General features: G+C 40.4%; 1 protein-coding gene across 3 annotated transcripts; it reads right to left on the bottom strand.

Moving 5' to 3' along the window:
* Window positions 1-5,260: 5,260 nt before the first annotated feature.
* ZBTB37 (zinc finger and BTB domain containing 37) lies at window positions 5,261-23,253 on the bottom strand. Of its 3 annotated transcripts, XM_033200633.1 has the most exons (5): window positions 23,110-23,253; window positions 22,396-22,590; window positions 20,379-21,327; window positions 18,276-18,375; window positions 5,261-7,080 (listed from the first exon to the last, which is right to left on the bottom strand). In XM_033200633.1, exons 3-5 carry the CDS (start codon window positions 21,299-21,301, stop codon window positions 6,592-6,594), a joined length of 1,512 nt encoding a protein of 503 aa, XP_033056524.1. In that variant the 5' UTR covers window positions 21,302-21,327; window positions 22,396-22,590; window positions 23,110-23,253; the 3' UTR covers window positions 5,261-6,591. The 3 variants fall into 3 exon arrangements, with proteins under 3 accessions (XP_033056524.1, XP_033056526.1, XP_033056525.1); XM_033200635.1 differs by lacking the exon at window positions 22,396-22,590 and having other exon boundaries at window positions 23,110-23,179; XM_033200634.1 differs by lacking the exon at window positions 23,110-23,253 and having other exon boundaries at window positions 22,396-22,981.
* Between the last annotated feature and the right edge of the window lie 174 nt (window positions 23,254-23,427).

Raw genomic sequence — 23,427 nt, 5'->3', positions numbered from 1 at the left:
AAGATAATGTGGGTTTCAAGTAATATTTGCCTTCTCAAGTCACTGCTGTGTGTCACAACTGAGGAGAAAGATAGTCTGCCTACACAACCAAACTGAATAATCTGTACCACTATCTTTCAGGTTTTGATAATACTATCGTTATCAGTAATTACATACTTTGGAATGTAACATATTCAGATGTTTCAAAGTATTCATAGTATCTAACTCTGGCTTATCCTGAACAAAAAAGCCTGCTTGCTTAGAAACTAAAAAGACTGGCCCTGGAAAAAGCACCATGTAAGAGGAAGAAGACTAAAGACAGGGAAAGAGACTAGAAAATAAGAAAAAAGATAAGACTGAAACTTATCAAGGACGTCATAATGCTTGGAAAACTCCATTGCTTTCAATAGATTCATATTTAAATTGACATCTATTATCAAGACCTCAAATAGAGTGGGATGCAGATGATTCATGAGGCTAACAAAATCCAGTTCTTTCATAAGTCCTACATTCCAGCTTAATCAGAATCCTAGGTTAATCAGAAAAGTAATACTCCAAAATCTCAAAAACCTACTGTTACTATAGGTATAACTGCTCTAAGCCAGGGCAGATCTAACCTAGGCAAATATTCTGAATTTTATAGATGAGGATTATCTATTACTCAGAGGGTATATCATATAAAACTTACTAATATCCAATTAAAAAGAGGCAACTTTAAAATACCTAGTGAAGAGAGTCCCTATTATAGAAAGCTAGTTACTCACCTGAACTTTGTCTATGTTGACAGAGCTCACAACAAAGGATCAAACTCCCTATACTGTTATCAGCACGGCCTAGACGACTTTGTCAAGATAGATCAAATTCAAAAGTCCCTTTATCACTTCCAAATGGGAAGCAATTATTCTCTCCTCTTGCAAGGATTTGTTTTTTTGTCTTAGACGACATTGTCAAGATAGATCGAATTCAGAAGTCCCTATATCACTTCCAAATGGGAAGCAATTATTCTCTCCTCTTGCAAGGATTTGTTTTTTTTGTCTTAGAGACGAGGTCTATGTTGCCAGGCTGGTCCTTCAACTCCTGGCCTCAAGTGGGACTCTCAACTTAGTCTCCCAAATAGCTGGGATTATAGGTGCCTGCTGTCACACCTGGCTTCCTGCAACGATTTCTGTTTATTAAACCCCTAACATTTCCCATTTTCCCCACATTGAGTATAAGTAGGCTATTTGAACACGGAGTGAACATTCACAAAGCAAACATGTAATGTTCCAATACATATTTGGAAGAATTATACACAATAACAGAAATGGGAAGATAGGTCTAAAAAGAATTTGAAATCCTCAGATGTTTCATTATGTTGCAAAACATCCAGGAAAAAAGGGAGAAAAACTTGGCTTTTTACTGCTCTACATGGAACAGAGTGAGTTTAAAGTAGTTAAAATTAAGAGGGAAAAGGCAGGGATTCTAATCTAGAAAAACAGTACTTTGGATATGAATCAAAATACTTCTTCATAATGAAATTAGTTTTTAATCCACTTGGGAAAAAATTTATTCTTGTCACCATTATGCAAACCAGTTCAAGTTCACTCAGAGGAATGGCAACACTTACGTATAACTAAACTTTAAAATACCTGCACCATTAAGGCAAGGACAAACCATAAGGCCAATTCTAAATGCTTTCAAAGCAATGGGAATCATGAAGGGCACAAAAAGAGTTATAAGAGGATGTAGAAAAAGTTGGCAAACTCTTTCAAGAAACATGCATATGTGCCAACATGAATTTAAAACTTCAACTAAACTATTGTAAAGGCAAAATGTGAGGAGTAACAACTTTAGGAGGTAATTCTTTCTTGGAGCTGGCAAATTTTTTCTAACAGATACCAGACAGTAAATATTTTCAAGCTTTGCAGCCACGTAATCTTTGTCACAAGTACTCAATTTTGCCAGTATAGTAGAAAGAAGCTATAAACAATAAGTAAGTGCGGCCCTATTCCATTATAATTTTCTTTACACAAGCAAGTAGCCTCAGCATTTGGCCTGGAAACTACTGTTTGCTGAACCCTGATCTAATTCAGTAAGTCCTAGGGGCATATTTTGCTGAGGGCATCTTCTCAAACCTAGGGATTTGCCTGACAATTGCTTGTTCCTTTTCTAAATCTGCTTAGCAACCAAAGTATTTCAATAAACTCTTTCACATATAGCCTAAATAAAGGGCTCAATTTCCAAAGACTAAGTTCAACTAAGACTCATTTGTTATTCTTTGAACTAATAAGTACACAGATAAGGGGAAGAACATTTTAGGAAGAGAAAAAAAATCATGCCTGTTGTACCTCAAAAAAGAAAAACTTCCAGGATTCCAACTTCTTCCTGATTAAATGCCTTTCCACTATGATGAACAAGACTTTTGTCTTTGTTCAATTTCCTTTCCATTATCCACTGCTTTCATTTACATTAATTAGATCATCTAGTCAAACAAAATATAGTTTTCACCAGTTAAAAGAAACACAATTAATGTCAAGTAATAGCTAAAACTCTGGAAAAGTTACTTCTTGACCAAAGATTATTCAGCTATTAAGAATGACATTTACAGCCAGGTGTGGTCACGCGCCGTCCCAGCTCCTTGGGAGGCTGAGGAAAGAGGACCACTTGAGCCCAGTAGTTTGAGACCAGCCTGGGCAACATAGTGAGACCCTGTCTTCAGGAAAAAAAAAAAAAAGAAGTTCCCTATTTCACTCTGCCACCAGACCAATTTCAACCAATGCCAGATGTCAACTATGAAGCTGGGGGGGAAGAGTTTTTTTCTATCTTCAAACCATCTTTGGAAAACCGTTTCACTGACGTAGAGGGAACTGGAAACATTTTAAAAATGACAAAAAATAAAATTTTCCTTAACTGCTCTCTTCTTTCCCAATTTTTATCCTTTATGAACTAATTTACCTTTATGTATTTGAGGTTAGATTTAACTCTTTAGTATAATAAAAATGGCATGGGGTAGTTTGCAACTAGAATAAAATAAAATTCAACTTCATTCAGAGGTAAATACGGTTCTGAGTAAAGAGAGAACAAGTCATTATAAAGAGCCTTTCTGCCTAAGTACAGTGTTAACTGTTCATGCCAATGCTATATTTTATACTGGTATTAGAGTTCAGAGAGAATAAAGGAACATCTTAGAATGAAAACAGATTAATATACTTCCGTCTCTCTTCTTTGCTGAGAATACAGGATAGCTCCTTTGCTACTAAGTGCCACTCAATAAATGAAAACAGTCCCAGTGTTTGCAATTTCATGGCATTAAAGTACTTCATGATGATTTAGCTCTCATTGCTAATGCAGTTCCCTTCACAAGGTAACACGTGCAAGTTAAGATTTGGTAATGAATTTTCAGCATCAGCCAAAGTCCATTTAGTACATCCTTAAGAGGTATCCTCTGTGCACACACCAATAGGCGTTCATTAATGTAGATAGAACATCAGTAACTCCTATGACCAACACATCAGTGTTGTTAGCTAAGAACTAGGACAATGTCACAGTGTACCTGGGTAAGAATCTTGGACAGTTTTTTAGAATAATGATATCTCTTCTAACTAAAAGGCTGAAATTGTTTTCAGAAGTTTTAATTTGTTTAAAAGCTAGCCTGCCTTAAATTTTCATGAATTTCATGGCTCTGGCTAAGCCAATTGAGAGAACCAGCAAACATGATTGTGCTAAAGTGGTCCTAGATGACCAGGAAGCACCCTATTCACAGTATCAATATAGGAAAAAGCTATATAAGTGAAAGAAAAGAAAAGGGAGGGGAAACCCACCAAACATTCATAGCATTTCCACATGAATGAGATAGTCCCTACCTCATTTGTTTGTTGCTAACCCTGGATGGAGAACTGACAAATGCTGTAAAGTCTCTCTTTACAGAAATTACTGCACTTCACCTTTAAAATTTGGTAATAGTTTAAAAAGCTCCATTTTCTCACATATAATCTAAGAAACTAACAAAGCAACAAAGAATTTTCCAGGCCACGTTCACTGGCTTATGCCTGTAATCCTAGCACTTTGGGAGGTCAAGGTGGGAGGATTACTTGAAGCCATGAGTTCAAGACCAGCCTAGGCAAATTTTGTAGAGACACTGTCTCTACAAAACAATTTAAAAATTAGCTAGACATAGTGGTGCATGCCTATAGTCCTAGCTACCTGGAGGCTGAGGCAGGTGAATCGCTTGAGCCCAGGAGTTCAAGATTACAGTGAGCTATGATTGCACCACTGCACTCTGGTTTGGGTGACAAGAGCTAGACACCGTCTCTAAAAAATACAAAAAAGAAGAAAAAGGAACAACTTTCTAGCATACTATTTTCAAAAGTAGGATGGACTTAACGTTTTTTGGTAGGCTTAAAAGCTCCATCCAAAGCAGCATAATCTGTACTTCTCACCTCACTGCCTGTTTAGTAATGGCAAAATCTGTCCACTGAAAACCTTATTACCAGTTGTTTGCCTAAGGATTTTAGTGTAATTCAACTTTACCTTTTCTATGCCACAGACCATAGCCAGTCCCTAAAGACGGCTTTAGAAGACAGTTTTTTTCCCTATCATGCTGTTGCCCAACTAAAAAGGAGGGGGATGTACCAGTCTATGTCTTCTAAAGACAAAATAGTTTCAATGCTGCCTTTAAGGGTAGGCTCTTATCAAATGGTAGCAACGTTATCTTCCCATAAAAGATGCATTTCTATGCTTTTTCAGAAGAGAAAATAACCTTTCTCTTGTGAGAGGGTGCAACTTTATGCACATGTACAATTCTCAGATTGCTTAAGATCTACCCTTTGCATTCTAATTTCTTATCTCAAAGAAATTTCATTCTTTTCTACCCACCTTTTCACATACCACAAAGCAATCTCAGGAAAGGAGCACATGACTAACATTCTCACAAATGGTTCACCAGTACAGGTACAACCTGCCCCTCTCCCAAATCTCTTTTACAATCATCTATGCCTCTGCATTGAAACAATTTCTTAAACCATTACATACTTAAATACTTAAAAGAATCCCAACAACTAGTGCTCCATCAAGAGAAGCTAGGGATTTTTCAACTTGCACTGTAAGTTATAAGCATCTATTTGCCCACAACCCTTAATATTCCTCCTCCTCTCATTGCATGAAAGACAGGGTATCTAAATCTCTACATGTTTGGTAAGTTCTTTCTCTCAGTGCTGGATTAAGAGTCTTAGAAATACCCAGAACTACTAAAAGGGTCCCTTGAAGTTTTAAAAATCTTAGGAATGACTAAGTAACCAAACCTGATCAAAACTGATCCTTTGATCATTTATTGCAACATGATTCTGCATGATGTTTTCTGATAAGTGCCCTGTAGTATATTATTAAAAAGCAAAGCTCTTGGAGTCACCAGCTAGTTGCTGATGGTTGGTTTATGAATTACCAGGTTTGCAGACCCGAGACATAGGTTTAAGTGAGGTTCTTCTATATGCCTGAAAATATAAACTATTACATATGTATAAGGAAATGAAATTGTGGTTGCAGTAAGAATCATAGTGTTGAATTTCTTCAACCACAATACTGCAGAAAAAACATGTTTAAAACTTCATATAAAAGTTATCAAATATGACCTGTGGATTTAAAAATACAATCCAGGCTCATTTCACTGGAAAGTGACATTTCTGATGTACAATATTGCTGAATGTGAAAACAGGAGCCAAAGAGACTGGATGAAACTTTGGTAGTCAGCCTAACACATTAATTCATCTGAACTAGAGCCATTACCCAAGGATGTGTAGCACTACGGTTTACAAATACCAGTCAGGAAGTTGCAGTACGGCTCTGTGCTGTTCGATATTTGCAAAACATAAAAACACTTCCCTCCCTGCTCTTCTTTTCCTCAACACAACACTCAAGCCCCCAAATGTAGCAGTACCTATTGCATACACTTTGCTGCTCATTTCACTTCCAGTTGCCAAGTGCTTCAGGTGATGCTGTCCACTAGAATACTGCTTCAAGATGGCTGATTATATGAAATAACCAGGCAAAGTATTAGATGCCTAGCCAGGGGAAAGATAAAGTCTAACCTTTCAAAGTAAGAACCACCAGTATTCATTTGTTTTTTCTTGAAACACAAAAATGCATGTTATGGCAGGGAAGGAAGAGGAGAAATTTCTCCTTCTCATCACCATTATGACTACCTCCTTCTCTCTTGTGGCTGGCTGCTTCGGATGGTCGAGGCTCCTGCTGCATTTTTTAGATCTGGGCAATTATAGCCACCAAGATGATATGGACCGAAGTACAGTGTTCAAACATGACTGGTAGATAAATGACCACGTATCATCATTTTGTTAAAAAACCTTTTTTCTTATAAAGTTAACAAACCAAGGCTGTTGATCCCTGAATTAGAAAGTTGATTTGCTTGATTATTTTCCAAAGTGTGAGGCGGGCAATAAGAAGAGAAGAGCCTTTAGTGCTTTTGTGTATGTTGCTGATCCTCCAGTTTGGCAACATCTTGGGAGTGTCTTCTGGCCTAGTGATGTGGCATTTTGTGAATCTAAATATCAGCCCATGGCTCTGATGCTGGCTGCTTATGGCTCAAAGGGGAAGAGGGTCAGCCCCCTCCCCCTGGATGTTTCAATCTGGCCCAGTGGTGGACACAGAGCCCTGGGCAGCTTCCCCAGAAGCAAGTGTCTCTTCCTGTGAAGGTGACTCTTCCTCAGCTTGTCCTCGAGATGTGACAGTTGTTTCAGGGGAGATGCTGTGAGGCCCCTCCAGGGGTATACAGCCAGGGTGGTTTTTGCGAAAGTGCTGATTCAAGATGGCCTGGAAGGGGAAACTTTTGCCACAAACATGACAGTGAAAGGGCTTGTTGCCTGTGTGCTTGCGGATATGATACTCCAGCTGATCTTTCCGGGTATACTTCTTGCCACACATGCGGCAGACGAATGGTGTGATCCCCATGTGTAGGCGCATGTGGCGGTCCAGGCTTCCCTTCTGGTTGAAAGATTTGGCGCAATAGATGCAGGTGAGACGAGGGTTGTACCGGAACCACCGCTCAGATACTTCCTGCTCTCTGAGATACTCCACATAGCCACTTACTCCCATCATTGCTGACTCTTCTACCTGTACCAGGTAAGGAAAATAACCAAGAAAGAACAAATATTATTAAGCATACATATTAAAAGCAATCAAATCTATTTTTACTTGTTACTAAGATATATGTACATTTTCAGTGGAGAACCAAACAAAATTATTACCAAAAAGTAAAGATATTACCATAATAATTTTTTCAAAATTGAGAATACTCTACTCCATTACTATAAAAGAACAACACAGTACAGTTAATGTCTGGCTAACAAACTGGATGCTTATTAAACCCCTGCTGAATGTACTATTTTACAGTAATCTGAGGAGAAACTGAGCCCACTTATACCACACCCTGGATCCTAATCTTACAATTATATTCCAGACAATCAAGTACTTAGGCAGTGCTGGTCTAAAAGAACTATGTTTTTGTTTTGTTTTGAGACAGGGTCTCTCACTCAGGCTGGAGTGCAGTGGTGTGATCACGGCTCACTACAGCCTAGACCTCTCCAGGCTGAGATGATCCTCCCATCTCAGCCTCCTGAGTAGCTGGGACCACAGGCATGCACCACCACTCCCAGATAATTTTTGTACTTTTTGCAGAGACGGGGCTCTGCCATGTTGCCCAGGTTGGTTCTGAATTACTGGAATCAAGCAATCTACCCACCTCAGTCTCCCAAAGTGCCGAGATTACAGGTGTAAGCCATGACGCCCAGCCAGAACTATCTATGATGATGAAAATGCTCTATAACCTACCCCATTCATTACAGTAGCCACTAGCCACCTGTGGCTATTGAGTATTTGTAATATGGCTAATACAACTGAGTAATTTTTACAATTTTAAGTGCTTTCAATTAATTACAATTTACATTTAAATAGCCACATGTGACAAGTGGCTAATGGCTACCATTTATTATATCAGATAGTATAGAATATATAATGGCAACATATTATAAATTATGACATTATCATTAATACCACATTTTAATCTAGCAGTAGCTAGCTTTATAAAAATGTATACAATTTGTAGGTGACAGTATTCCTTTTTATGTAAAATATTTCAGTATCATATGAACATATTATTTTCACTCTGAAGACTACTGAAAGTTTAACTGACTTTAGAGTAAACTGTTTGAGGGCATGGGTGTTTTTTATCTGAAAACTGGGAGGCAGTACGAACATATTCCTTTCAATAAATTACTTAAAAATCTTGGATTTAAGGCCAGGTGTGGTGGCTCATGCATATAATCCCAGCACTTTGGGAGGCTGAGGTGGGAGAATAACCTGAGCCTAGGAGTTTGAGACCAGCCTGGGCAATATAGCAAGACTCCATCTGTACAAAAAATAAAAATAAAAAAATTAGCTGGGTGTGATGGTGCGCACCTGTAGTCCCAGATCCTTGGGAACCTGTAGTCCCAGATCCTTGGGAAGGCTGAGGTGTGAGGATCACCTGAGCCTGGGAAGTCATGGCTGCAGTGAGTTGTAATCATGCCACTACACTCTAGGCTGGGTGACAAAGCAAGACCCCATCTCAAAAAAACAAAAAAAAAATTCTTTGGATTTAGAAATGCTTTTTGTTCAAAATTCTATATTTTAAAAAATCAATCGGAAATTGTTTTTTTACCCTGACTCAATAATGACTGACTTCTGAAGTCATTATATTAGGGGGATAAAAACCTTTTTAAATATGTAGGAGGGAATTATACGTTTAACAGAAGATAAAATACCAAAGAGAAGAAAATGTCAAAGTTGACTCTGGAGTAACTGGAGCAAGATTCATCTAGTTAGCAATTAATCTTGTGCCTGTGCTTTTTCCCCTAAGATAGACACTATAGAAGATCTTTTGCTCTTTCAATTTCTAAAGATGTGTTTTGTCCCCTCCTATGCTGATGGTGCTATTCAGCATTTCCAATACAGGCAGTTCTCAACAGGTTTGGGAAGCAGTATGTAAAGTCAAGTGCTGAATACTGAGACTGAGGTTTTAAGATTATTTTATTTGTTTTATATTAATATTTCTTTCTGCTTCATTTCCCTGGATAATAAAAACTGAATTCAAATAAAGAATGAGGAATCATCCCACTAAAGGTCTTGGGTGACCAAGGACAAAATATCTAAGGCTGTCTTCTCATCCATAAGGTACAAAGGTTATCATATGATTTGCCAGTTTTAGAGGATTCTCATGAGAAATGAACATGATAACAGTACTCTTTTTTCTAAACACAATGGTAACTTTTAGGACCTTCAATGGTCCTAAAATATTATGCAATGAATGCATAATATTACATAGCAATTAAGGATGCTGGAACCCGTGTTCAAATGTGAGTTCCATTTATTGTGTGACTTGGAGCAAGTTAGTTAACACTTCTATTCCTCAGTTTCCTCACCTGTAAAGTGAATATAGTAACAGAATGTCCCTCACTAGTTGCTCTGAGCATTGAATGAGTTAATACACTAAAGTGCTGAATAAATGTTAGCTATTATTAAACATTACAAACTCATATTATTTATAACCTTGAGGATAAAAATACCCTAATAAATCTCCCCAACTCTGAAAGGATTGCCTATTTAATAAATTGGGCTGGGAAAACTGGCTAGCCATATGTAGAAAGCTGAAACTGGATCCCTTCCTTACACCTTATACAAAAATTAATTCAAGATGGATTAAAGACTTAAATATTAGACCTAAAACCATAAAAACCCTAGAAGAAAACCTAGGCAATACCATTCAGGACATAGGCATGGGCAAGGACTTCATGACCAAAACACCAAAAGCAATGGCAACAAAAGCCAAAATAGACAAATGGGATCTAATTAAACTAAAGAGCTTCTGCACAGCAAAAGAAACTACCATCAGAGTAAACAGGCAACCTACAGAATGGGAAAACTTTTTACAATCTACCCATCTGACAAAGGGCTAATATCCAGAACCTACAAAGAACTTAAACAAATTTACAAGAAAAAATCAAACAACCCCATCAATAAGTGGATGAAGGATATGAACAGACACTTCTCAAAAGAAGACATTTATGCAGCCAAAAGACACATGAAAAAAATGCTCATCATCACTAGTCATCAGAGAAATGCAAATCAAAACCACAATGAGATACCATCTCACACCAGTTAGAATGGCAATCATTAAAAAGTCAGGAACAACAGGTGCTGGAGAGGATGTGGAGAAATAGGAAGGCTTTTACACTGTTGGTGGGACTGTAAACTGGTTCAACCATTGTGGAAGACAGTGTGGCGATTCCTCAAGGATCTGTAACTAGAAATACCATTTGACCCAGCCATTCCATTACTGGGTATATATCCAAAAGATTATAAATCATGCTGCTATAAAGACACATGCACATCTATGTTTACTGCAGCACTATTCACAATAGCAAAGACTTGGAACCAACCCAAATGTCCATCAATGATAGACTGGATTAAGAAAATGTGGCACATATACACCATGGGATACTATGCAGCCATAAAAAATGATGAGTTCACGTCCTTTGTAGAGACATAGATGAAGCTGAAAACCATCATTCTGACCAAACTATCTCAAGGACAGAAAACCAAACACTGCATGTTCTCACTCATAGGTGGGAATTGAACAATGAGAACACTTGGACACAGGGTGGGGAACATCACACACCGGGGCCTGTCATGGGGTAGGAGGATGGGGGAGGAATAGCATTAGGAGATATACCTAATGCAAATGACGAGTTAACAGGTGCAGCACACCAACATGGCACATGTATACATATGCAACAAACCTGTACGTTGTACACATGTACCCTAGAACTTAAAGTATAATAAAAAAAAAACAGAAAAAGAAAAAGAAAAAAAATCTCCCCAACTCTAAGGAAGGTAATGTATCAGTATTGTCCACATGCAGAAAGTAAATGCATTTTAGTAATCAGTGATAAACTGTAAGCACAAACATCACATATTATGATCAGCCTCATCCAAAAAATTATTGCAGTGAAGTTCCAATAGAAGAACGAACACCACAAAATGTAGATTGGGTCCTTGTCAATGGCAGCAATATACTTTTTGTAGTTTTATTGTTTTAAACTTTAAAAAGAAGCAAAGGCAAAAATCGCTTCCTCCTGGTTCTCTCTGTTGCCAAGAGGTGGATTATTTCATTCCTCTCACTTGGCAATTACCTATTTGATTGTAAACTCTGCTGTAAGCACAGGGACATTCTGCACTGCCAAACATCTAGGAATTTGATCAGTGCCTGGCTCAATAGCTATTTCTTAATGAATTATTCCATATAATTTATATGAAACCTCCATATAAATGGAAGGTTTCCAAATTTTCTAAAACAAACATCAGTCTAGATTCCTTACGTGGACTTCGAAGCCTTCTACCATTCTAATTTTTCAGTTACTAACCACAGACCCAAAGTTAACTGAAGGGCCTTAAAAAGTCATCTGATTTGGTGTATTAATATTTTTGAAGGATCTCCAAAATTAAGGATTTTACAAGTAACTAAATAACTCCCTATTTAGTAGGTGCCTATTTATTGGGCAACTACTAAGTAAACTTAGTTACTTAGAATTACTTAGAGATAAAACTCCTATTAATCAGGCACCTAAGAAGATAATGTCAGAGATACAAAGAAAGTAAGAAAACATGGTCTCTCAAATGCAATAAAACTCACTTGGGTAGTGTGTGTCTGATCCCGTGTTCTTGTTTCCCCTAAATGCTTTCCCCCACATCCTGTTAGTCATTGTATTTGTCTGGGCTTTGGAGGACTTCACCGAGTTGGTCACTGCTAGGTGGCCTAGCTTGTGTAAATATAACGTGCTGGTCTTTCTTCATGTTCTTTTTTGGGACAGTCTCGCTTTGTTGCCCAGGCTGGAGTACAGTGGCATGATCGCGGCTCACTGCAACCTCTGCCTCCCAGGTTCAAGTGATTCTCCTGCTGCAGCCTCCCGAGTAGCTGAGATTACAGGTGCCCACCACCATGGCCGGCTAATGTTTTACTTTTAGTAGAGATGGGGTTTCACCATGTTTGCCAGGTTGGTCTCGAACTCCTGACCTCAGGTGATCCACCTACCTGGGCCTCCCAAAGTGCTGGGATTACAAGTGTGAGCCACCTCACCCAGCCGATTGTTGCAAATTATTTCTCCATGTTCTTTTGGGGTTTACAAACTTCTTCTTGTATTGAGAGAAAAACTGGCAAAGCATCTTTGACAGAAGGTTCTGTACCTGGTAAAAAATCTGAAACATTAGATTGGGGAGCTCTCTTCTTAAAAGTGGGGATCTTGAACCATCCTTTCTCTTGTGTTCTCCTTTCCCTATTACCTATTGGGGCAGATCTTCTGTCCTAAAAACTTGTCCCCTACCCTTCTCCCTCTATTCCATTGACCCCCAAAAGAAAACCTACACACCCATGCATATACACATTTAATTTTTAGGGCATCTCCACAACTCTGAAATGATTTATGCAAAAATCCTGAAGAAGCTAGGAACTCTCCATCCCTTGTTTGCAATCTCCTGAGTCAAGACCATTTTTCTTGATGTGATTCATGCTAAACCCTTAAGACACTGCTGGATTTTGGATGGATTAAACCTACTTAACCTTTAATCTTAAAGTACAGAGAAGCAATGGGGGGGCTTTTCATGTAGACAGTGGGGTCAGGAAGTCAAGAAAAAGAACAAGTGCTGAATTTTTTTTTTGAGATGAAGTTTTGCTCTTCCTGACCAGGCTGGAGGGCAATGGCACGATCTTGGCTCACAGAAACCTCCGCCTCCCAGGTTCAAGCGATTCTCCTGTCTCAGCTCCCAAGCATCTGGGATTACAGGCACCTGCCACCATGCCTGGCTAATGTTTTTGTATTTTTACTAGAGAAGGGGTTTCACCATGTCGGCCAGGCTGGTCTTGAACTCCTGATGTCAAGCAATCCGTCTGTCTCAGCCTCCCAAAGTGTTGGGATTACAGTTGTGAGCCACTGCACCCGGCCTAAATGGTGAATTGATATCCAAGTAACTCAAGAACTTTTATACAGGTGTAAGAAATTTATGTCAAAGTGGCCACAAGACTGCTTAATAGGAGATGAACAAATGTAACTTCATGTTTACCACTAGAAACGAAAGCTTTATGTGAAATCTTGAATTTATGAGAGGGAGGGAAGGTAGGAAAGTCTGTACCTGTCTGTTCTTTTCCTGGTCCCTTCCCCTCATTCCTGAACTGCAGGAGACAGAGCCTCTTTGAGCATTGGTGACCCCATCGCTGGGGTGTGTTTATTTGATGGTTGATTTTGCTGTACTGGGTACTTCCTTGCCCATTTTCTAATCATTCTTTAACACATGCTGACTCTTTCCCCTTCCCTTCTCCTTTCCCTGGGAAAATACAACGAATAAACACTTACTGGTACTAAAACTGTCAAAAGACAAAAACAAAAAGAGGAAAGAAAATGTGGTCTTTGCTCTCAAGGAGATTTCAGTTTAATAGGCGACACAAAACTAACGCAAATAGAAAAGGAACAATATATATGAATCTAGAGAATCAGGAAAAATTGTACTGTACCATGCTATAATAGTATCATAAAAAGGAAAAATCAAAGAGGACTGGAGCAGTTAGGACAGATAAAACTAAGAGTTGGGCCTTGGCTGAACCCAGACACCTGAAAAGAAGGAGGCATTCAGACTTTAGATGCAGAGAGAGAAATAAGTTTAATGTGGTTCTGACACAGGGAGAGTCTGGTTGTTTGAGATAGTGAATGCTGATGAGTGGTGGGAAAAGTTGGGTTAAAAAGACTGTAAGTCACTTGGAAAATTAAGCCAAGTATATTAACCTTCATGTCACAGAAAAAGTTACAGAATGTTTTTAAGTAAAGGAGTAACTTTATTAGTGTGTTCCAGTTTAATCAACCCCATAATCAGGAAGTTCTTTAAGTCTATCAATATTCATTCTTACTGTAAGTCCTCGCCCTGTTTTAGTTCCCTGTAGTAGGGCAAAAAAACTGGTAAGTAGACTTACCATATTAAACTTTCATATCCATTAAGGCATATATATCACCCTTAATATCATCTCCACCCAATCTTACTTATCTCCTATTTCATTATAGCCTGTCTGTACCTTTTGCTTCAAGAAGGTAAATATTCTTACAGAATTCTAATTATTATCCCTATCCTATCCATAAATGGAATAAATTATCCCTTCCTAACTTACTTAAAAACTGCATTTAAAATATCCTTGAGGCTGGACGTGGTGGCTCACATCCGTGAGGACTGCACCTTGGTCTTCTAAGTGGTAGGATTACAGGTGTGAGCCACCATTGGAACTCAGGAATTTGAGATCAGCCTGGGCAATACAGTGAAACCCTGCGTCTATAAAAAACAAAAAAATTAACTGGGTGTGGTGGCACATGCCTGTGGTCCCCGCTACTCAGGAGCTGAGGTGAGAGGACTGTTTGAGCCAGGGAGGGCAAGGCTGCAGTTAGCCATGATCGTACCACTGCACTCCAGCCTGGGGGACAAAGCAAGATCCCGTCTCCAAAAAAAAAAAAAAAGAAAGAAAATCTTGATAACACTCTCCTTAAGTGGACACTGATTCCATTGCCTTTTAAGCAATCCTAGTCCCACAACACTGTCACTGAAGTTTATACTGTATAGTCTTACATTTGTTTTTGTGTATTTGTTAGTCTGTCTTATGCCCCCATTAAGTTGTAATGTCTGTCTCATTACTGAATTTACAGTTATGTACCACATAACATCATTCTGGTCAATGATGGACCACACATGTAACTGTGCTTCCATAAGATTATAATACAATATTTTTACACTATCGTTTCTATGTTTAGATACACAAATATTTTACTATAACTTTATAACTGCCTACAGAATTCAGTACAGTAACATGCTATACAGGTTTGTAGCCTAAGAGGCACAGGATATATCATATAACCTAGGTGTGTAGTAGGTTATATCATCTAGATTTGTGTAAGTATACTCTATGTTTGCACAATGACAAAATGGTCTAGCATTTCTCAGAACATACTGTCAATTAGTGACACATGTCTGTATCTGCATAACAGCCTCCTCTGCATTGTTATCATACCACATTTGAGAGATGAGGAGAAAAAGGGCCCTAATAATATGAGTGAAATTACTTTTCCTCCAAGCTCCTAATATTTTCTCTAACAGCTTATCAAAACTAAAAAACATAATTTGTAACAATGTCTTACTGCTATGACTACACCATGCACACAATAAATATTCAGTGGTTTAGGCTAGGTGTGGTGGCTCATGACTGTAATCTCAGCACTTTGGGAGGCCGAGGCAGTTGGATTACCTGAGGTCAGGAGTTCGAGACCAGCCTGACCAATATGGCGAAACCCTGCCTCTACCAAAAACATAAAAATTAGCTGGGCGTGGTGACATGCGCCAGTAGTCCCAGCTGCTTGGGAAATGGACACAAGAAAATTGCTTGAACCAGGGAGGTGGAGGTTGCAGTAAGCCAAGATTATGCCATTGCACTCCAGCCTGGGGGACAGAGCGAGACTCTTGTCTAGAAAAAAAAAAAAAATCAGTGGTTTAGTTAAAAATTAGACAAGATACTATCAGTGTAATGCAGAGGCTAAAAACATGAGCTATGTAGTCTTAATTCAACAGTGTTTATTTTTTAAAGACAAAAATTTTCACAATTGATTGTCTTCTACTTTGTGAGTTCACGAGCTTTAAAAAAAATCATTCAATCAGACCTGTGAGAAAAAAACAAAAATATCAACCAACTACTCATACTAGCTGCTAAGGAGAGTTGTAAAGAAAATATTCGGCCGGGCGCGGTGGCTCAAGCCTGTAATCCCAGCACTTTGGGAGGCCGAGACGGGCGGATCACGAGGTCAGGAGATCGAGACCATCCTGGCTAACCCAGTGAAACTCCGTCTCTACTAAAAAATACAAAAAAACTAGCCGGGCGAGGTGGCGGGTGCCTGCAGTCCCAGCTACTCGGGAGGCTGAGGCAGGAGAATGGCATAAACCCGGGAGGCAGAGCTTGCAGTGAGCTGAGATCCGGCCACTGCACTCCAGCCTGTGCGGCAGAGTGAGACTCCGTCTCAAAAAAAAAAAAAAAAAAAAAAGAAAATATTCATCATTCCTATCCTTTCTAGAATGTGCTAGTCTAACAAAATATTCAGGAAGAAAATAAATGACAAGGTACAGTACATGAAATAGCAAACACACATAAAAATGTGTAAGCAAGTGCGCACAGTGGCTCACGCCTGTAATCCCAGCAAATTGGGAGGCTGAGGCGGGCAGATTGCTTGAGTCCACGAGTTTGAGACCAGCCTGGACAAACTGGTGAAATGCCATTTCCACTAAAAATACAAAAAAAAAAATTAGCTGGGCATGGTAGTGTGCACCTGTAGCTCCAGCTACTCAGAAGGCTGAGGTGGGAGAATCACCTGAACCTAGGAGGTTGAGGCTAAAGTGAGCTAAGATTGCACCAGTGCAATGCAGCCTGGTCAACCAGAGTGAGACCCTGTCTCAAAATAGAAAAAAAAAAAAAAAAAAGCATAAGCAATAAGCAATTTGTTTACAAATATACAATGCAGGCTGGGCGCGATGGCTCACATCTGTAATCCCAGCACTTTGGGAGGCCGAGGCGGGCAGATCGCAAGGTTAGGCATTCAAAACCAGCTTGGCCCACGTGGTGAAACCCTGTCTCTACTAAAAATACAAAAATTAGCTAGGAGTGGTGGCGGGCGCCTGTAATCCCAGCTACTCAGGAGGCTGAGGCAGGAGAATCGTTTGAACCCAGGAGGCAGAGGTTGCAGTGAGCCGAGATCGCACCACTGCACTACAGCCTGGGTGACAGAGTAAGACTCTGTCTCCAAAAAAAAAAAAAACAAAAGAATACATATATATATACATATACACACACACACACAAATAAAATGCTATAAATTAGTAACTTAGCAAAAGTGTGTGTGTATACTATAGTATATGTAGTGTGTACTATAGTATACATAGTGTGTGTATACTACATATATATAGTACACATGCGCGTGCACACACACACGTATAAAATCAGACTTTCCATTCCAGGTCCTAAATTACCTGCAAATTACCTGCATGTAGTTTTCTGGGGTTATTTTTTATTACTATCAGTTGTACAGTGTGGTTATTATAATCAGGAAAGGGTTCCACAATCTTATTTTTTTATACTTCCCAAACTCTGCTGACACCAAAAGTGTATTTTCCTGCATGCCCATAAGCAAGAATAAAAAGAAATCAAATACAGTATTTCACTTTGCATTTTTTACATAACAAGTCAGGCTGTCTACTAACAACAAAAGTTCTATTTCTTTCTTTGCTTTCCTTATGCTATAAATTTGTATTTCTTGCTTTATTCCACTGATTAGGACTACAAATAAAAAGCCGGGTAGAAGTGGTGGTAGCAGACATTCTGTCTCATTCCCAATCACACAAGGGAAGCTTTCAATAACTTACTATTAAAATATTTTCTATAGATTTTTTAGACAGATACTTTCAATCAGATTAGGAAAGTTCCCTTGTATTTCTTTTTTTTTTTTTTTTTTTTTTGCCACGGAGTTTCGCTCGTGCTGCCCAGGCTGGAGTGCAATGGCGCGATCTCGGGTCACAGCAACCTCCGCCTCCCGGGTTCAAGCCATTCTCCTGCCTCAGCCTCCGGAGTAGCTGGGATTACAGGCGTGTGCCACCACGCTCGGCTAATTTTGTATTTTTAGTAGAGACGGAGCTTCTCCATGTTGGTCAGGCTGGTCTCGCACTCCGGACCTCAGGTGATCCTCCTGCCTTGGCCTCCCAAAGTGCTGGGATTACAGGCGTGAGCCACCGTGCCCGGGCAGTTCCCTTGTATTTCTTGTTTGCTAAGAGTTTCAGCCAATTGCTCTTTTCTGTATCTATCAAAATTGCCATATGTAATTTATCACTTTCTCCTTATTAATGAAACAGATTACAATGATTAATTTTAAAATGTTAAACCAGTTATCACTGTTGATTTGTTAATGTTCTTTTCAAGATATTTGCATCTACGCTTGGGAGAAATACCAGTCTGCAATTTTCCTTTCTGGTGATGTCTCTGTATAATTTTAATATTAAACTTCTGCTACCCTCAGGGAAAAAAAAAGACAGTATTTCTTTAACAGGGCCACTGTTACCTCTCCTACATCTTTCCTTTTTCATTATTTTCTATTCATACACAGTAGCAATTCCTCCAACACCACATCAATTCTAAATCCACAACTCCATACCTGGGAGCTGGGTTGCTTAGGCTCATCCATTCTCCCAGGAGACTCACTTCTGGCTCTGTGTCTCTCTGTCAAGGGAACAACACTGCCGGAGGGGCTAAATCTGTTGGAAGAGGAACATAAAGGGGACTAATAGAAAAGCAGCATCAAAGAACCTGAAAAATGGTGATGTCGCCCCTCTTTACTCTATGGCTAAAGAAGGGGGAACAAACCATGCAACAAATAACTGAGAAATACTTTCAGGGAGTTAATACATAATCTGATTTGAAATAATAGGTTAGCCCTAGTAAATTTAATAAACACAAAATGACGTAACAGACCATATGAGCTGGTGAAGCTAAAGCTAAATATAAGCTTTCTTCCTTAAATAAATACTGGGAGACCATAAAGGAATAAATTAAAACAGGGCCTATAATTTTGTTTCTTCTATGTAATTGCCAGGTTTTTGGCTGTTTCTTCCCCAAGGTCCCATAATAACCTGTATTTTAGACCACAGATACAGATCATGGAGATTAAAAAATCTTTGCATTTAAGTTGATATTACCTTTTTTTTTTGAGACAGAGTCTTGCTCTGTTGCCCAGGCTGGAGTACAGTGGCGTGATCTCAGCTAACTGCAATCTCCACCTCCTGGGTTCAAGCGATTCTCCTGCCTCAGCTGCCCGAATAGCTGAGATTACAGGCGCGACGCCACCACGCTCAGCTAATTTTTGTATTTTTAGTAGAGATGGAGTTTCACCATGTTGGCCAGGATGGTCTCAAACTCCTGGCCTCAAGTAATCCACCCGCCTCAGCCTCCCAAAGTGCTGGGATCACAGGTGTGAGCCACCACACCTGGCTCTGATATTACTTCTGATAGTTTTGTTTTTTAAATTTTTTTTATTTCTGTAAGTTATCAGGGAACAGGTGGTATCTTGTTACATAAGTAAGTTCTTCAGTGATTTGTGAGATTTTGGTGCACCCATCACCCAAGAACTTCTGATACAGTTCTAACATAGGAGGGCAAGTTCTATGCTCAAGATTATTTTAATAAGGACACAGGAAGACAATACTCAAATCAAGATCACCTGAGGCCAGGCACAGTGGCAGGAGAATCACCTGAACCCTGGAGGTAGAGGCTGCAGTGAGCCGATATCTCACTACTGTGCTCCAACCTGGGCAACAGAGTGAGACTTACTCTCAAAAATAATATAACATAACATAAAAAGACCACCTGAAGTGGATACAGTATACACTGACTGAATCTCTGTGATACATTTGTTTCTCAAGACCAAACCAAAATAACAGTTCTTTAGTTTTCTTTGCTCATATAGTCAATTTAAATTTATTTTTAAGAGGAGAAAAGAACAAATATTACCAATCTAAATTAGTAATATTTCTTTCTTTCAATTGAGACTTTCTCTCAATTGACTGAAACTCATGGTATTGCTATCAAAAACAAATGTTCTAATAAATACAACGTATTAAAAGAGAAAAGGGAGGTGAAAAAAAGGAGATTGTCAGGCCTGTGGTAGCAGCAGTCATCCATGAAAGAAAACAGGGAAGATACCATCACATGACAAGGGAAAAAAAGAGATGAGAAAGATCAGTAATGCTTTTCTTCAGAATTACTATTTTACTAACTTGAAAAGAACAATTACTGCTGGTACCATACTTCCTCTAATTTGGTAGTTGGGGGCAAAGAAAAGGAAGCAGTGCCACAAAGGAAAGTGAGGCTTCCGGAGGCCACCTACCTGTGTGATAACACACCAAGGAAGGGCAATGCTGCCAGGCTCCCAGCTGATGATCGGCTCCCTGCCTGGAATCCCGAGGAAGCCCTGGCAATTACTGATCCTATCCTAGTGTGGCTGCAGATGCTATTCTGATTCATGGAAGTGTCTAACTTTACCACAGTTCTCACAACACTGTGAATACTTCAGGAATGGAGCTTTCTGCTTTAAAAAAATAAGAATGCAAGTCTTTTGGCATACCTCCAGTTTCCCCAACATCAACTTATTTTGACCAAGAAAATCAGGTAAGGAAAATGCTCTTTGTACTACAGAGGACCCATTTTAGTGATGTCTACACAATAGCCGTTACATGGGAAAACAAAATCAAACCAAACCTACCTGTCAACTTCACTGCTTGTTGGCCGAGCCACCTTGGCTCCCGAAGATCCTAAAGTGTAATTTTCCTGTCCTACAGAACCATGGCCTGTGGTATCAATTACCATGGCTGTTACTTCCTCTGCACTACTCCCATCTTCTCCAGAAGGCTGATTCTCAGGCCCAAGCCACTCCTCCAGATTTTCAGTTTTGATGTGTACTGCTCCAAGAACTCTAACTTCATCATCACTCCGACCCCCACGGTCTGCCACTCCTGTCTCCACATACCACTGTCCTGCTCGGTTGATCCGAAGAATGGGCTCCCGGCTCTCTACATCCGAACTTGGTTCAATGATCTGAGGGCTGGTGGACTCCTCAGGAGGACTTAGCTCTCTGATATCCAGCACAGCACTAACCTGACCTCGCCGGTTTCCCTTTGGGGTGTTATGTCGTGGGCTAAGGGAGCGGTTGAGATTTGGTGTAACCCTGTGAGACTCTGGAGGTCTCTCTTGATGCTTTGTCCTTGTTTGACTTAATTCTGCTTCAACCTCAGATACATTAATTTTGAAATGAATGCCCTCCAGGATCTGTGTACATTTGTCTATAATATGCTGCATCTGCAGAAAACTGGCAGCTGTTAGGTAGCTGATGATATCTGCCAGTTGCAGGCATATCCGCCCTGTGTAACAGAAAGAAAGGAGCTGTTCAAAAACAGTAGGGTTCTTGATGACTGAAATGGAGACTGTACTCATCTCATTCAAGGACATGTGATCCCGGAAATAGGGGGAGCTGGCAGCCAGCACCACTTTGTGAGCCCGAAAAGCTTGTCCTTGCACATTGACCACAATATCACAGAGACGGCCCTGCATGCGCAACTGGTTTAGATGGCTCAGGACAGAGTTGCTGAAGTCAGGAATCTCCAATTGTATGTTCCCACCTTTCTCCATGATCGTGCCTGAGGGTACATTCAACCCTGCTGAAAAAAACCATATTCTCATTAATAATTACAATTTTACTTTCCGGATGTTTTCCATTTCAAAAGTATTTAAACATAGTTATCTGGTAAAATTTCAAAATTTTCAGGTAAAAGAAATACCTTCCTTATGTTTAGATGTGGAAACAGAACTACCAACAGGTTTTTAGTTTAAGTTTCACAGGATTATACAGTTAAAACTAAAAAGTGATCTACAGACTCCTAAAAATTCATGTTATGACCATGCTTTCCTTACTAATAAGGTATATAACATCAAAATAAAGTTCAACAGAAGGTAGTGGGAAGGACTTTTAAGTGTTAACTATAAGGTACTTGCAGACTGAACATAAAATCTCATAACAACTTTACAACTTTTCTCTGGAGGAGGAAAGCTTTCTGAATAAATGCAATTCTACACAGATGGCTTGATATCCCTCTTAGTATTCTACTACCTGCTGCAAAAATTATTGTTTTATAAAGGGACTAATACTACACATGAATGTAGGCTAATATTTCTAAGCTTAAGAGTCAGAGCCCCCCACAAAAAGACTTTGGTTATAGGGCTGTGAGGCAAACTCTAGGTTAGGAAAAATCCCCCAGTTGTGCCAGGATTCAACCACGATGCAGAGAATGTGAAGTTGTCAAAATTAGCAAAGCTGGGTATCTGCCAAATTCGAAGTTGGCAATTTCAAGGTGGTGATGATACTTCCATCCTGAAACTTAGTTCTCCAGATCCGACGAAAAAATACAGCATTTACCAAGTACGCCCAACATTTTTCCATTAAAATATTTTTTAAGAATGGTTGAAACACTAAACCTGAAGCTGTATACAAGGTAGTTGAAAGTACAGTTTCAACTACTGAAAGTAGTTTGTATAAATCCGAACAGGAAGACATTTACTTGAGCCCAATGTGCATCCACTTATCTATATATTACATAGTTACACCACACCTGAAACTTCAGGAACTTATTCTGCCAAGTTCACAGTACTGCCCCGCATGAACAACACACTTATTAAATAGGGAACTGTATACACTGTTTTCAACAATCAACTTTAGCCAATCTGACCTTTTTCCAAAGCCTTATTGTTTGTTTTGAAACTTTTAATCCAATACGAGCCTCTGTCGATGCCATCATGAATTCAGATGTGCTTATTTTGGAGCCTACACCAGCGCCTTTTTGTTTGCTCTTTCCGGCAATTCCCCAGTGAGGAAGCCCCTGGAGTAAAGTCTTTCGCTACCGTCGGCACTGGAGGGGTGAGAGCTGTAAGAGGGAGAATTGGGAACGGCATGGGGTTGGCCACTCCAGCACTTGAGCAGCTTTCTTCTGCGTTAGGAAGCATGGGGAGAGGGGAACTAACTAAAGGGCAAAATGTCACTAAGTAACTTTGGAGAAGAGGGGGACAAGACGTCGGGCGGGGCAGCCAGCGCTCAGGTGAGAACTAAGAAGGGGGCGGCGCCCGGGGACCGGCTCCAGGCGGCGGCGGGCGGGGAGCCGCCGGGAGGTGGGTGTGCGTATCTGGGTGTGTCCCGTTTGCGGTGGGGGAGGGGGCCGCCCATCCCGGGGTCCTGAGGGAGGGGCCCCGCGAGGGGGCGGGTCCGGCAAATCAGCCCGGCCGGGGGCCAAGGGGGTGGAAGGTCGCCCGGTGCCTGGAGGCGGGATGAAGGAAAGTAGCTGAGCGCCCCAGGAGCGCGCTGCGGCGGAGTGCAGGCGAGGTGACCCCGGTGCAGGGAAGTGGCACTGGGGTGTGGGGCCCGAGTCCAGTCAAGGAGCAGCACCTACCTCCGGGGGTGGAAATGGGCCGGAATGGGCCGGAACACCGTCCCGGAAGTGAAACCCCCCACCCCCTCCCACGGAGCGGGCGACGTGCCGGAAGGAAATCACTCAGCCTTACACCGCCCCCCTTCCCCCACCCCCAGAGCTTTCCTTGCCTCGCGCCCCCTCCCCTCTCTGCTCTTCCTCCTCAGTCGGGAGGAGGACGGGAGCACGGCGTCACGTGGGCGGTCATGTCTCCGCCCAAAATGGCGAGGAAGGGCGGGGAAAAGGGGCGGGCTTAGGGGGCGGGAAGAAGGTGGTCCTGGAGGAGGGAAAGATTGAGGG

The sequence above is a fragment of the Trachypithecus francoisi genome, unplaced genomic scaffold (genome assembly GCF_009764315.1).
Source record: "Trachypithecus francoisi isolate TF-2019V2 unplaced genomic scaffold, Tfra_2.0 Lachesis_group5, whole genome shotgun sequence".
In the NCBI taxonomy this organism is placed as follows: Eukaryota; Metazoa; Chordata; class Mammalia; order Primates; family Cercopithecidae; genus Trachypithecus; species Trachypithecus francoisi.
This window is presented reverse-complemented; position numbering and strand designations above follow the sequence as displayed.

Bases quoted from the DNA above. Each gene is read 5' to 3' on its own strand.
- ZBTB37 (XM_033200633.1), bottom strand. From the start codon at position 21,301: ATGGAGAAAGGTGGGAACATACAATTGGAGATTCCTGACTTCAGCAAC. The intron at 18,376-20,378 runs GTAGGTTTGGTT...CTCTTCCAACAG, and splicing joins ACAAGCAGTGAAGTTGACAG to ATTTAGCCCCTCCGGCAGTG. The intron at 7,081-18,275 runs GTATGGAGTTGT...TACCTGGTACAG, and splicing joins CTAAGCAACCCAGCTCCCAG to GTAGAAGAGTCAGCAATGAT.